Raw genomic sequence first — 16,071 nt, 5'->3', positions numbered from 1 at the left:
GGAGATGTTGTTCTCAGTGGGGGTTGATTATTGTTTCCCTCAATCAGGTCAATGAGATATCATGGGTTTCTAGGATTATCATCCTGATTGGATAGAGTGGCGCTTCGAACCTGATGGTGAAAACTTCTCGAGGGTATGCTCCGCTAAAGGAAGAGTTTGCATTCATCATGGACTTGTTAACGGAGGATGCTTCCAGATACATTCTTCAACAATCCATGTTGTCAAAAACTACAGGGGAAGATCCCAACTTACTGTGAATGTTTCTTGTGCGATTTTCTTGGTCATCGAGCAGTTCAAGCTCAATGTCGTAAGCTCTGGCACATTCATCCATGAAATGACTTACATCATCACTGGTGTTGGAGCAAGAGTTCGTCTTGCCCCAGCAAGTACGGCAAGAGTTTCTTCTAAGGAGGAGCCTCAAGCTTAGAGATGAAGTTTAAGAGGAAGGAAAACCACAAATGTATTGATGGTAGGAAAAATGGATCGATCTGGAGGGAGTATCACAGTTTCACTATGATTCGTGTTCTGTGTCCGTCTTTCTGCCTAGAGAACCATGGCCTCCTATTTATAGGGCCATGCGTAGCTTGACGTACAAGTTATCATAATGTACAAATAAAATATCCGGGATCCAGCCAAATTACTGAGCCTTATCCCGGATGACTACCTTCTATCCTGTCGGGAGATAAATATCCACAGTGATCATTATCGTGGTGCTTGCCCTCTGAAGGGGGCGAGCCGGTCGCCAATTGCGGCCGCACCGCTAGGGATGTCGGGATAGGTACCATCGTGCTAGGGTGTCAGAGCGGTGTCCACTAGCCTAGATATTTAATGCCAGTCACTTCTTCGCAGGCAAAGTGCGACTGTTTCTTCCCTTTTGGTAGATTTTTCCTGAGGCCTGATGACTCACCCAGTAACCTCCGGGAAGCCGGCCCGGGCAGCGGGAGGCCGAAAGCTCGGGGACCGGGCCTTCGGGAGGCTGAGCTCCGGAAGGCCGGGGCTTCGGAAGGGGAGGCTTCAGGAGGGCGAAGCTTCGGAGACCGAACCTTCGGGAGGCTGGGCTCCGGAAGGCGAAAACAGGCTCAGCCTTTGGGAGGCTGAGCTAATTAAGCCAAGAAGCCGTCAGGGGTACTTAATAACGACCCCCAACAACTGGAATCACCACTAGGGAAGTTGTCTTCTAAGTTCACTCGATCGATCATCAGATCCCTATTGGGCGAGAGAGCAAAGTTATTGTAGAACCTCTTATCCAAGTAGCTTGTTCTTGGTGTAGAATTGGGTGGAGTCGGTGACATTTTTCATGGTGAAGATTCGGTGTCATTGGTCATGATCCCCACAGACGATGTTGGCTATTAATGATTAGTAAACCACCGATCTTACATATACGTGATTAGAGTAGGGGATACTCCCTCTTGCCAAATCATACACTAGAAGACAAAGATTTATACAAATTCAGACCTCCTGAAGAATAATAGCCCTACATCATGTGTCCTTTTATTGATCTTTGAGACATATTACAAGGAGAGTCTTGGGTAGCCTAGATGTCGATGTAGATCGAGGTTGCAAAAATCTCGGGGCTCGTTGAGCACTTTTTGCTTCTTGTGACTTACTTCTAGCTTGTCCTCCGCAGGGCCACCCGGCTCCGTATATATATGGGGCTGCCACGTAGCATCTTGACTCATTTCTGAGTGGGATTATGTCATCTTTAAACTTAACGATAGACTTCCTCATTTGAGGGATACCCTCAAACCCGTAAGCAATTTTCATCCGTCTAGGGACTCCTCCTCCGGATATACCCATATGCTCCAAGAATCCAAGAAACCCTAGGGGATCCATACACATATAGAATAATCGTATATGGTAGTTTTCTCCTAGTCATCATTATCTTGGTACTTCTAATGCGTATTTGCAGTTTGAGAAATCTAGAGATGGACTTGTTCATTATATTGATCAGATTATGCTGGTGATTTGGATAAGAGAATATCTCTCACAGGTTTTATTTTCACCATTAGTGGTTCTACTATTAGATAGAAAGCATGTTTGTAGGCTACTATTTAGTAAGTGTTTTTCACGTAAAAAATCGTGTTTCATGTTTGATATGTCATGCAATATTTATAACAAGTTTTTATAATTTTCCTAACTTTTGAAAACCAGTAGCTGAGAATTGCTTAGCATAACCTAAGAGTTTCTAAGAATTTGCATACCAGGACACAATTTTCTTCTTCACTTGAAAACTATTTTTTTCACATACGACAAAAGGGCTAGAGTTCATTCTTGAAATTTTGCATTGGTATAGAACACTCTCTTCTCTAGCTGAGAAATTATTTTAGCATTTTTTAAACTTTTCCTGTGATTTTTAAAATAATTGCATAATTTAAGCTAGTTAGCTTATCAGATCTGCACAATATTCAATGAATTGTCACGAACTGGTGTTCCTGCACTAGATATACACCACATTTTTCGGGTTTGTTAACCTTTTTCTTTTGTAACGGGTTTGTTAACCTTGTCACAAATAATTGCGGGTACACCAAAGACTCCTGCATCTGCGTTTCGAAAGGGAAAAAAAAGAAGAGTGCTATATGTCAAACTCATCAGTGTTTTTTCAGTCACAAATGTCACCACTCATTTACGATTGGACGTATCTCATGTCGTCTTCTTCTTCTCACTTCTTTCTTCTCCATGCGAAAACAGAGTAATGTTCCACCGCCCCGCCTTTCATATCCACTGGCTCTCCCATCGTCAGATCCACGTCCACCAACAGCTGCGCTAACCGCTCTGTTTTGGAGCTCCCACACCATAGCACCGGCCTATCTAACGGTCATCCACTGTCCGCGGATAGGCTGCCTGACCGTCCGGTGCCCACCTCCTCGATCAGGCAAAATTTTCACTCCCCAACCTCCCTCTAAACCTAAGCAACACCTGTGGATTAAGATATCGGAAGTGTGATAAAAAAAACATCTGTATCTGTGTGTGCAAACTCTTGTTGTCGAAGCATTAATTTTCTTACAAGTTAATTAATTAATTAATAATTACAAAGACGCCATCTGACTTGAGAGAAATTCGTACAATGCCAGATGGTGTATGTACAACCAATTCAATCACCACACCCTCCTCTCTTTGACGAGCCCCTGCACCTCCTCCCAGAGGCCGCCCTTGACGACGCTGGCGAGCCCCAGCACGGCGGGGCTGCACGCCGCGACGCGCCACAGCCCCGCGCGCACCTCGTCGCGCAGCTGCTCGCGCTCCCACCCGCAGAAGCCGTCGAAGAACCGGAAGTCCCTGACGCCGACCACCCCGCGCTTCGCCAGCTCCGCCGCGCACCCGACGCTCTCGTGAATCCCGTAGTGCAGACCCGGCATCACCTCCTCGAACAGCCCCGTCCGCCCCACCACGTCGCTGGCGGCCGCCCGTGGCCCCAGCAGGAAGAAGCACTCCTCCAGCGGCCCGCCGAAGAAGAGCGGCCGCCCCGAGAACGCGCCGGCAATGTCGGCGTCGTCCGCGAAGATGGACTGCGCCTCCTTGATGGACATGAGCGACGGCCGGTTCAGGATCACGCCAACGGGGCCCAGCACACCGGCGGACAGGAGGAGGATCACTGTTCGCTCGAAGATGTGCGATCCGTCCAGCTTCTCCGTCGCGATCAGGAGGCACCCCTTCTCGGGCTCCACCAGGGGGTGCGCCCACTTGTCGCCAATCTTCACCGGGTCCGGTGGCATCGCCGTCACGGCCGGGTTGACACTCTTCGCGTACTGATCGTTGAAGTAGAGCTGCGCGCGGAACGACCGCCAGTCCGGGTCGATCGCCGGTGCCGCGCCGTCCTCCGACGACCGCGCGTTGTAGCTGCAACCTGCACTCAAGTAACATATATGCATCGATCTTATTAACACAGCACTGAGAAATTAAGGCAGTAAGAACACCATGAGAGGACGAGGAGATCACTCACAAGTGACGGAGGAGCCCGCACGCCGGTTGCCGAAGAGTAGATGAAGCTTGGGCTTCGCGACACCGGCCGGCGATGGCATCACCATGCTCTTGGGGGATGGTTTGGAGGTCAGGAAGCAAGAGGTCTCCATTGCTAGCATTCTACTCCGGATCACAAAGAAGGATTACTAGTGACAAGGTAGGAGAGAGCTGCCAGTATATAGCAAGAACGGGTGGAGCCAGAGGCACCAGAGCCTCAGCGCCACAAATTTTCGATCCTCCATCCTAGATGGATTATGGATATATCTCGCTTTTTCGCGTTTCGATCCGGACCAATGGTGCTGCCGACATGTGGACCAGCCGCACTATGTGGATGAGGAAGTGCCCCTCAATTGCAAGGCTCGGTGACAACTCTTGGTTGGGGAGGTTTGGGGGATGAGAACACAGCAACTTGGAGCATGGTGGCTGCTTGGACCTTAGCAGCTACTAGGGCCACGCTCTACTGGAATACAGTCTTTGCTGATGCCTTTAGATGATGTGTTACATGTGTATTGCTGGGCAGCTCTGGGCCAAGAGACCGAAGTGTTTGTGATTTGCAATCTGCAATCTTTTCACGTATGCGTCTGCACAAGTCCATTTTGGATTGCACGGGTCCACAGACATGTACAACCTGCAATCTTTCCACGTGTACGGCCAATTAATCCATTTCCTCTCACATACAATGATGAAAAAAGTTAAGCTGGTCCTATGAAGTAACTGAGATGCATATTTCAACTACAAAAATGTAATTTACAAACATTCATTTCCCAAAACGAAGAGAAGCAACCTAAACTTCACAAAGAAAAAGGCGAACCACATTAACAAGCCCTTGTTTGCAATGTTCTTCCTCATGCTACCGCAAGAAAAATTCAATCGTGCAAGGCACAACACCTAGCTTGTGTACCTCATAAGGAACTGTAACAAATGTTCAGAAGTAGTTTTCATCTCAACTTTGTGCAAAAAAGAATTCAATTCTTCACATTGCCAACCGCTGATCCAAGTGTTAAACATAGCAATATATATCTATAGATAGAAACCAACCTCTCCATGATTTCCGTATGATTGGTTGGCCAAGATTGTAATCTTCTTGATGTTTATCATCTATATATATGAAAGTCTAGACCCTAGAGGGGTCATCCCGTGCCATCCATTGTAACATGGTAACAGAACCACAATTTTTCCTATAACGATGTCATCTTCCTCCTCCTCCCCCGCCACCTCCGCCGCCATCTCCAGCCCCATCGGTTCTTCTACCTTTGCCCTCATACCAATCCACCATGCCGTCACCATCCGGCTCTCCAAAAACAATTATAACCTATGGCGCGCTCAGCTCCTCCCCTATCTTCGGAGTATGAAGCTTTTGGGTTTCCTCGATGGATCCACGACGGCACCACCGAAGCAAGTTGCATCATCGACTGTCGTAGGTGCTGAACTCGTACCAAACCCGGCATACGACCGGTGGTATGACCAAGACCAACAAGTCCTCAGTGGACTTCTCTCCTCGATGACCGAGGACATTCTCCAAGATGTGATCAGTGCCACCACATCTAGAGAAGCATGGGACACCCTCCAGCGCATGTTTTCCTCCGCTACACGTGCTCGAGCCATCCAGATCAGGATTGATCTTGCTACCACAAAGAAGCGAGATCTATCAGCTGCTGAGTATTTTCGCAAGATCAAGGGTCTTGCTTCGGAGCTCACCGCTGCTGGTATCCCTCTCCGAGATGATGAAGTGATTGCCTACCTCTTGGCTGGTCTTGGTTCGGATTATGATCCATTCGTCACATCCATGACCACCAAGACTGAACCGCTCACACTGGATGATGTCTACACCCACCTTATGTCTTTTGAGGCGCGACAACTCCAGCATCAAGCGGAGATGCATCTTCATGTTGGCTCCTCGGCCCATTTTGCCAGACGTGGCGGCCAACAACGAACTCGTGGTCGCAGTGGATCGTGGCCTGGCCGAACTCGTGGTCGCGGTGGCCAGCAATCTGGTCGAACTCGGGGTCCTTCACAGTCTGCTAGTCGTGATGGATCTCGTCGCCCTACTTGTCAGATCTGCAGCCGTGAAGGACACACCGCGATAAAATGCTGGTATCGCATGGACGAATCTTATCAAGAGGAACAACCATATGCTGCTGTGGCTGCGACATCGTCATACAAGGTAGATCCAAATTGGTATAGTGACACGGGTGCTACAGATCACATCACCAGTGACCTTGATCGCCTTGCTCTATGCGAACAATATCATGGCCATGAAACTGTACAAGTCGGCAATGGAGCAGGTTTGCCAATTATGCATCTCGGTTCTTGTTCTATTAATACTGCCATTCGTCCTTTAGCTTTAAATCATGTTCTGCATGTCCCTAACATCTCTAAACATCTTCTTTCCGTTCATAAGCTTTCTCGTGATAACAATGTCTTTTTTGAATTTCATCCATCTTATTTTCTTATAAAGGACCGAATCACGAAGAAACTACTTCTGGAAGGACGATGTGAGTCTGGTCTTTATCCAATTAAGCCATCTGATGTTGCATCTCTCAAACATGCTCTTGTGAGTACCACTGCGCGCCCGGATCAGTGGCATGCCCGTTTTGGTCACCCCTCACCACAAGTTGTCAAGTCCCTGTTGCGTCTTCATAATCTACCCTATGTCCAGGAATCGAGTCTCTCAATTTGTAATGCATGTCAGCTAGCTAAGAGTCATCAATTACCATATAATCATTCTCTTCATCGTTCTAATTCTCTACTTGAACTTATTTTTTCTGATGTATGGGGACCTGCCCCTATATCTGTTGGAGGTTTTAAATATTACATCAGCTTTATTGATGATTTTAGCAAGTTCACGTGGATTTATTTGATGCATGATAGGACTGATGCTCAACGCATTTTTCTCCAATTTCAAGCTCATGTTGAACGGCTCCTTGACACAAAAATTAAATGTGTTCAATCTGATTGGGGTGGGGAGTACCAAAAATTTCATAATCAATTTTTTAGGTCTCTTGGTATAGCACGTCGTGTTTCCTGCCCTCACACTCATCAACAAAATGGCTCAGCTGAGCGTAAACATCGCCACATAGTTGAAACCGGTCTTGCGCTTCTAGCTCATGCGTCGATGCCTATTAAATTTTGGGATGAAGCTTTTGTGACGGCCACTTATCTTATAAATCGACTCCCCACCCGTGTCATTGACAACTTGTCCCCCTTGGAACGCCTTCTCAAAGTCCCCCCCAATTATTCTTTACTAAAAAACTTTGGTTGTGCTTGTTGGCCTCACCTTCGACCCTATAACAAACATAAATTATCTTTTAGATCCATAGCTTGTGTTTTCATTGGGTACAGCTCTCTTCACAAGGGGTATAAGTGTCTTCATATGGATTCCGGCCGTGTCTATATTTCCCGTGATGTTATATTTGATGAATCAGTCTTTCCTTTCTCAACTATTCCTTCATCCAACGTTGCTAATAATCCTTCTATCCCACAGCAAAATGGCAGTGTTAATTTGGACATTAACCCTATGCATATTTTGTCTCCTGCTAATTTTATGCATGCAGCAAATTAGGTCACAGATAATCCGGGCGGTCTGGCGCAAGCATCATCCTCGGGATTGCTCCCAACATCTCCGTGCGCAGCGGCACCGGATCCGACGCACGCCCATGATTCGCCTGCGCTGGTTTCCTCACCAGCCTCCACACGTGGCGCGTCTCCGTCCCAGGATTCCGCCTCCCCTGCCGCGCGGTCGCCTCCTGCCGCTGCTGGGCAGTCGCCAGCTGTCCCGCCTGCCTCGTCTGCAGATCCTGTCGGCCAATCAGTGGCGCATGCACCGGCTCCTCCCGCCCATCCGTACGGCACTCGACTGCAACACAACATCAAGCGCCCCAAACTTCGTTCTGATGGCACAGTCCTGTATTCTGCTATCCGGACTTCTCCTACAGAACCTACCTCTCATGTGGCTGCTATGGAACATCCTCTTTGGCGTACTGCAATGAATGTTGAATATCAAGCTTTGGTCAAAAACAAGACATGGCATCTTGTACCTCCTTGTGCTGGTCTCAATGTTATTGATTGCAAGTGGGTCTTCAAACTTAAGCACAAACCTGATGGCTCTATTGACAGATACAAGGCTCGCTTGGTGGCCAAGGGATTCAAGCAGCAATATGGAGTTGATTATGATGATACCTTCAGTCCTGTAGTCAAGCCTGTCACTATTCGACTGTTATTATCTCTTGCAGTATCTCGTGGCTGGTGTCTTCGGCAGATTGACATTCAAAATGCTTTCTTGCACGGTCTCCTTCATGAAGATGTCTATATGAAACAACCACCAGGTTTTGTGGATGCAAATCATCCTACTTACCTTTGTAAATTGGACAAATCTCTTTATGGTCTTAAACAGGCTCCCCGTGCTTGGTTTTCTCGTTTAAGTGGGGCTCTATTACAGCTGGGATTTCAACCTTCCAAGGCCGATGTTTCCCTCTTCATATTCAATAAAGGGGGCATTCAGATTTATATTCTTATTTATGTCGATGATATCATTATTATCAGCTCATCATCATCTGCCTCGGATCGTCTTCTTCATCAGCTTCAAGCTGATTTTGCAGTCAAAGATCTTGGTCCCCTTGGTTATTTCTTGGGCATTGAGGTTCATCACACGGCTACTGGTCTACTTCTGACACAACATAAATATATTCAAGATCTCCTCTCCCGCACCAACATGCTTGCTTCTAAAGGAGTATCCACCCCTATGCTTCCAACTGATAAATTATCTTTACACAATGGTGATCCTCTCTCTGCTGATGATACCACTCGGTACCGTAGTGTGGTCGGCGCTCTTCAATATTTGTCATTGACCCGACCTGACATATGCTTCTGTGTCAATAGAGTATGTCAATTTCTATCTGCCCCGACTACTGTGCATTGGGCAGCCGTCAAGCGCATCTTGCGCTACTTACATGCAACCTCCAATCTTGGTTTGTGTATCACTCAGACTGGATCCTCATTGTTGAGTGCTTTTTCAGACGCTGATTGGGCTGGGAACCCGGATGATCGTCGCAGCACGGGTGGCTATGCTATTTTCTTTGGGGGTAATCTTATTTCTTGGAGCTCTCGCAAATAGCCGACTGTTTCTCGTTCTAGTACGGAAGCTGAGTACAAAGCTGTTGCCGACACTACTGCTGAACTAATATGGATTCAAGTCCTGTTACGGGAGCTCGGAATCCATCAATCACGGCCACCTAGCCTGTGGTGTGACAACATTGGTGCCACTTATCTATCGGCCAACCCTATTTTTCATCGGCGCACGAAGCATGTTGAGATAGATTATCATTTTGTTCGGGAAAGGGTTTCTTCTCGACAACTTGATGTCCGGCTTATCTCTTCCAAAGATCAAATAGCTGATATTATGACTAAGCCATTGGCTACTACTTTGTTTACACAATTTCGGCGCAATCTGAACTTGGTGCCCCGACGTCCAGATTGAGGGGGAGTGTTAAACATAGCAATATATATCTATAGATAGAAACCAACCTCTCCATGATTTCCGTATGATTGGTTGGCCAAGATTGTAATCTTCTTGATGTTTATCATCTATATATATGAAAGTCTAGACCCTAGAGGGGTCATCCCGTGCCATCCATTGTAACACCAAGAACTACACAACCAATCAGATTTTTTTTTTTTTGTCACAACTGAAATGAAATAACGGGGGAGAATAGATTGGTCACCACAAACTAATATGCTGACTGAACACAGAACTCAAGGAGCAATTCAAGCTCGAGCATGCAAGATAGTACATTATGCAGAGATAGGAAGACTGGAAAATATGGGCCATGACATTAAGAACTAGCATAAAAAGTTATGGGTCATGACGGCAAAAGAAAGAACCGGAAAGAAATGCTTACAACTCGAAACTACCATGCTGACCAGATATAAAATTTAAGGATCAACTCAAAACTCAAGCAATCAACATAAACAAGGACAAAATGGTAATCGAATTCAATAAGCAGACAGATACTGGATCTTTCATTTCCACACAACCTCCAACAGCAAAGAAACTTGTTTAAAAGAAAGGATTGCCACCAACCTGCAGCACAGATAACAAGATAATTAGCACTACCCTACCTTTTGAGTACAGTAAATATTGAAGTTTTGAACGACATGACAAACAGATGAATGGAAACATAGGATAAAAATATCAGATAAAAAACTCTTGAGTTACTTGAATGAACAAATGGGTTCCATATTACAATATGTACAGCCAAACTTTTAGAACTTTGACTAGTAATATAGGTAAAAGTGTTTGATATTAGAATGATTTAGATAAAAAATACTTTGAATGAAGAAATGTCTCTTAGTTAGAATATGTGCAGTCGATCATTTAAAAATTTGACCACTAATATACATATAAGTGTTCGATATCAGCAGATTTTTCATCAAAAGTATATCAATATCATTAGACTTTTAATATTGTTTTCCGAAACATATAAGAGAAAAATAAGGTCCATAATGAGAATTGGAGACTATGTTTATGCCATAAGGGAGTATAATTTAAGGTATATACACATATAGTGCCATCTGACCATGTTATCTGTATGAGTAAATTTATGGGAAATGTGAAAGTAAAAGTTCATGCCCCGTGGATATTTATGGCTATTTGCCTGTTTCCAGTTAACTTCTAATAGATGGGAAATAAATATGTGGCAAGTGCTAGAATATGGCTCACCAGTTTAGCAGCAGCTTGTATGATATTCATTGATGACACGTAAAATAGTTATCTAGTAATTTGTTGGCACTGGCTTCCGAACTTTCACATCCTACTTGGAGCAAGATATGCCACTGTACATTTCTAAGAAGGAAGAAAATCAGAAATCACTCTTGCTGTCAGATAGCTGTCCAAATAGTGTATTGCTCTCACACAGGGCACTACATACCTTTTCAACTTATCAACTGACTACTGTTGCTCAGTCCACCATCATCAGATGAAATTTCCCTAGTGGTCTGAAAACTAAATTCGTTACTCTGCCTTCCAGAGGAAAATGTGCAAGGAGCTTTTTTGTTATATCAGATTGCAGTGAAATCTAAGCGGCTCATAGATGGGGCACTGCATCCGCTTTCTTCGGTTCCGTTAGTTCTGCTTTCAGATGACAGATGACAGCTTGGTCCAGAAGTAATGCTGCTAGATACATTTGATTCATTGTTTCTGCTTCCAGAAACTGCATCACCATTTTGCCCAGGATTCCTGTTACCTGCACACTGACTAGCAGGTCTTTCAGCGTTCCTATTACCAAGAATCTCAAGCTTTTTGGCCTTATGTTTTTTCCCTCCAATATGTGCGCTGAAATTGAATTCAGTAACACAGTGAACCTTGCAAATTTTGCACCAAAATGAAGGCACCACATTTGGACTGGGACATCGCAGAATCTGTGATGGAGCCTGTGGAACTTCGAATTTTTTTTCTTCGAGGGGTACCAATTTGTTGGGTGTCTCTGTACAGTAGCACAATTGAAACTAGGCTGCTGTGGAGGCACACTGCACTCGGGGGCTAAATTTCTCTTAAAAACTTCAGGTATTGAGTCTGTACCAACATCCTGAAGATGAAAGTATTTTTTATACAATTGGAAATTAGTAATGAGCATTTATTCGCAATCAAATTCATCTAGGTGTGCAAACCCCAAAACAAGCGTAGAAATGAATAGCACATATGCCAACTATCATGCCTCTTTTAGCACTTAACTAAAATAGTAACACATTTCTATAATTGACAACTAGGGTAGCTGACCATTGAACAAAGTGTATGTCAAAAGGAAGTCCATATCCAGAACCATTGCATTCTAGGTTGTATGATACAGAAAGATCTAAATTGGAATGTGTTCTTTTACGAAACTGTCTGTTGCAATAAGAATCAAAGTTCTGTTTCTGCCTTTCAACTACGGGAGATCCAAACCAATACTTCACAAACGGAATAACGATCTGAAAGGGATTTTTTTTTCTCGAATACGCAGGAGAGCTACGTGTCATTATATTAAGAAAGAGAACCCACAAATACAGGAGCCGAATGGATGGCCGGTTTAGAGTTTAGTTACATACACGCCGGTTACCAAAGAAACAACCTCTAACCAGCCTACTGCAACAGCGATCTCAACCCCATAGCCCCCGTCACACCCCAAAGGGTGGCTTCCTCAGATATATCACGCAAAAGCGTCGACACCGAAGGACAATCACCATCGAAAACACACCGATTCGTTTGCTTCCAAATGCTCCAAGCCACAAGGATTACCAAACTGTTGAAGCCCATCTGAAAGGGATTATAAAAAGAGATTATAAAGCTGAACTCCGAATGCAGCATGGATCATGACCTGAACATTGTTAATAGATTCTAGGCAGTTTCAAGAGGTGCGATTCAGTGAAAACAAGCAAAAAAAAGAAGTCGGATACTATTGCAAGCCCATCTTTGTGATCTCAATTGTAAATTCTCACGTGGGCTGTTGGATCATATTCATGTAAGGTGGCTCTATGACAAGAATAAACTCTGTTTTCAATATAATATGTGTGGGTGGGACTGAGGGAGAATGACCTCAGTTAGAGAGCAAGCAGCGGGCCAGCGGCTCATCAAACCGCAAGAAATAAATGAATTCCAAAGATCTCGGGCAAATCTAAAGAAGGTTTTCCCTTGAATTTGCTTGGAGAAACAGTAGGCCGGCTTTTTTTACGCATGAGAGATCCTATAAATGAAGTCTGTAAAATCATAGAATTCTGCTATGTACCAATCAGTGACCACTCACTTCCAATTCCAGAAGGACGTCTGCTAAAAGTTACAATACTTAACAATAAAGTCATGAAACAAGAGCCTTACTTTGTCCATTTCAGGGGCTCCACTGAGGGCAATCAGCATATGTGGATGAGTCCTCTCCAATCTTTTACGGTATTCCATCTCCCTCTTAAGAGCTTCCTCAAATGTGATCTTTGCATGCTTGAAGGCAACCAGCCACACCCACTTGTGAGAGCCAGTTGTTACTCCCCTAGCAAAGGATCCCCTCCCATGATTGGACGATCAAATGAAGAATTGTCGTGACTCTAAGAATCTAGAACCACCGGTGCTCGCCGAATTCGAAGGAGCGCTACAAGGCGGACCTAAAGCGGTGCATCGGGTATCAGTTCAATCCTCAAAGATTTGGGAAATATTCTGTAGAACAAAACGAGCGAATGGATCGAAGAAAGCTAAGGTCTCCTCTATCAGATCAGCATTCTTCACAAGTTTCAGAAAATTCAGAAAAAGACGTGCGGGAGCTCTTTTGAATGGCGTCAGGCAAAGTAGTCGTCCATCTTACAGCTTCGTCGACTGTCATCTAAGCCAGCGAAGCTGCGTTGTAAGGCATAGATCTTGGATAGGGCGGCTTTTGTCAAAATACATTTTATTTACCCCGTTAATTTGTGTTTAAGCCTTTAACGCATGTTTAAGACAGTGATTTGGAGCGCTAAGTGCTGATTTGTGTTAATCTGAGATGTAATGAACTCGGATGAGTATATAAGCCCTGTGATCGGGAATGAAAACAAGAATTTTCGCTGGTAATCTTAGTATATTCCTTAGGCATATTAGGGTTCCAACACTTTTTCCCCAATTTCCTCCTCGATGTTATTGTCGGAGATCCACGTATTCATATCGAAATTCCTTTTTTTAAGACTCAGATCACAAGGGATCTGACAAAAAAAGGTATCAGAGCTTATAGTTCCTCGAAGAAATTGATGAATTAATCGGAGATATCACTTAGGTTGCACAGCAAAGTCTGCGCGTGAAATCCCGAGGTGAAGAACCGATCGATTCGTGGAGGCGATGGCAGAGAACTGGATTCAGACGTGGTTGCACAACTTGTTCGTGTGTAAAATCCCTTAGCCGATCTCCAGTTCTAGGCGGCGGTAGATCCTGAGAGGCATCTGGTGAGGGTGTTGACCCCAGCCGTCCTCTCAGGTTTGAGTGTGTCGGGCAAGCTACAATGAGTGAAGGTTGACTGAAGATGGGATCGGGTGGAGGAGAGCACTAGAAGCAAGAGATGGAGGAGTTTAGGAGGATGTTGAAGATCTAAAAAGTTTGAAGACTGAGTTATCTAAAATCAAGAGACTGCTACTAATCCAAACTAAAGTTGATGCCAGATTGCATCGATCTGAAGGAATGGGAACTCAGGAACCTCAGGTTAGTGACTCTTGATTTCTTCCTGATAATGGAGCTTTACATACCCCTACATCAAGGTTAACTACCATAGTTCCAACGATGGGATATTAACAATTACCCATACATTAGCCTCATGTTGCCAATACAATGACTCGAGTCATATACACTCATTTTACCATTCCCACAATGAGACCAGTTGGTGTAGGTAGTGGAAGATATGCTTGCCTGCCTTAATACATTCCTTATGGATTAGGCAACAACACTATAGGTATAAATCAAGGTATGGGGAGGAGTCAATTTCTAGCAATTGGGATACAATTTTTGGAGTATCATAGGAATCATCAACAACATTAGGTTGGAAATTTCACTTTTTGAGAAAGATAATCTTGTTAGATGGTTAAGACAATGTGAAAGATTTTTTGAGCTGATTGGAATTCCATATGAGCAGTGGCTAAATGTTGCAACAACTCACATGAGTGGGAAGGCTGAAAATTGGTTTATGGGATTGGGAATTCCCTAGCAGCTTATTTCCTGGGAACAGCTGAGCCGAATGGTTCAGAATAGGTTCGCAGTCATGGGAGTACATGAGTCAGTAGCAAATTTTAAAAATTTGAAACAAGATGGCACAATCATGAGGGAATACCCTTATTTGCAAGAAACTTTCTTCTTGAGTTGTTTCAGTGGTGGGCTTAAGGGCAACATACAACATCAGGTGATATGTTATCAGCTTGGAAAATTATTGGAGGCATATTGGTATGCTAAACATCTTGAACAGGCAAACATGTACAAAAAGTCCTTCTTGAATATCAAACCAAACACACAGACTAATTGGACAAATAGACAACCTGGTGGAAGAGAGAAATCACCAATGGTGGACAAGGGCAGTAGTGAGAAAGGAAAATGCTGGTATTGCCAAGAGCCTTGGAACCCACAGCATAAGTGCAAAGTTAAAAATTGACTGCATGCTATACCGATGGAAGGGGATAGGAAAAATCACACTTGGAGGACAGTGATGACAATACTGATGTGGGATATAAATCTACACCTGGCAGTTCAAGTGCAAATGATCAAAAAGTGGAAAAAGAGTAGGAATAGGCACTGATGATCTCATCCAATGCTATTTTTGGAGGTATGAGTGCTAATACCTTTTCCTTGGTGTCGCACATAAATGGGGTAAAAGTAGTGAGACTTGTAGACAGTGGAACTCTTTTTTAGACTATGAATTTGCTGTTAAAAATGATTGCAATATTGCTAGAAGAGTTCGGTGAAGTATTTATAGAACCTGAGGGGGTTGCCTCCTACCAGGTCTTGTGATCATGCTAACTTTTAAGGCTGGGGAAGAAGCACCAAATGTGAGACCATATAGAGTACCACATTATAAGAAGCAAGCTTTGGAAACTATCATCAAACAACTCTTGAAAACTAAGGCTATTACACCCAGTCACAACCCATATGCTTTACCTGCAATCTTAGTAAGGAAAAATGATGGCTCATGGAGGATGTGTGTGGATTATAGGGAATTGAATTCATTGACAGTGAAAAACAAATTTTCTATGCCTACGATTGAAGACTTGCTGGATGTGTTGAATAGAGCATCTTTATTCTCTAAAATTGATTTGAGGTCAGGCTATCACTAAATAAGGATGCAAGATGAGGACATCAACAAGACAACTTTTAAAACACATGTGGACCATTATGAGTAACTTGTCATGCCATTTGATCTCACCAATGCCCTCACCACATTTCAAGCATTGATGAACCACATTTTTGCTGCTCAGTTAGGAAAATTCATAATTATTTTCTTTGATGATATTCTGGTTTTTAGTAAGACTATGCAAGAACATGTGGAATATCTAAAAATGCTTTGGGCATATTGAAGGAACATCAATTATATGCTAAGAGGAGCAAATGCACTTTTGCAAGGGGGCAAGTAGAATACCTTGGATATA

The 16,071-nt window shown here is 44.1% G+C and overlaps 1 protein-coding gene, 1 non-coding gene and 1 pseudogene across 2 annotated transcripts; 1 reads left to right on the top strand and 2 right to left on the bottom strand.

Annotated features, from left to right (window-relative positions):
- Window positions 1–2,977: 2,977 nt before the first annotated feature.
- On the bottom strand, window positions 2,978–4,182 carry LOC133904122 (uncharacterized). Its single transcript, XM_062345613.1, has 2 exons — window positions 3,941–4,182; window positions 2,978–3,844 (listed from the first exon to the last, which is right to left on the bottom strand). The coding sequence occupies exons 1-2, from the start codon at window positions 4,077–4,079 to the stop codon at window positions 3,096–3,098; spliced, it is 888 nt and encodes a 295-aa protein (XP_062201597.1). The 5' UTR covers window positions 4,080–4,182; the 3' UTR covers window positions 2,978–3,095.
- A 1,489-nt stretch (window positions 4,183–5,671) lies between these two features.
- Window positions 5,672–5,810, top strand: LOC133904196 (small nucleolar RNA Z247). The gene has a single exon (XR_009907429.1). It is a non-coding gene; the product is annotated as a small nucleolar RNA Z247 (small nucleolar RNA).
- Window positions 5,811–10,890: 5,080 nt separating this feature from the next.
- Window positions 10,891–13,100, bottom strand: LOC133903195 (uncharacterized; annotated as a pseudogene).
- Window positions 13,101–16,071: the final 2,971 nt, after the last annotated feature.

The sequence above is a fragment of the Phragmites australis genome, chromosome 21, assembly GCF_958298935.1.
Source record: "Phragmites australis chromosome 21, lpPhrAust1.1, whole genome shotgun sequence".
NCBI classification, from domain to species: Eukaryota; Viridiplantae; Streptophyta; class Magnoliopsida; order Poales; family Poaceae; genus Phragmites; species Phragmites australis.
The sequence above is the reverse complement of the archived record's forward strand: the minus strand, read 5'-3'. Positions and strand labels throughout refer to the sequence as shown.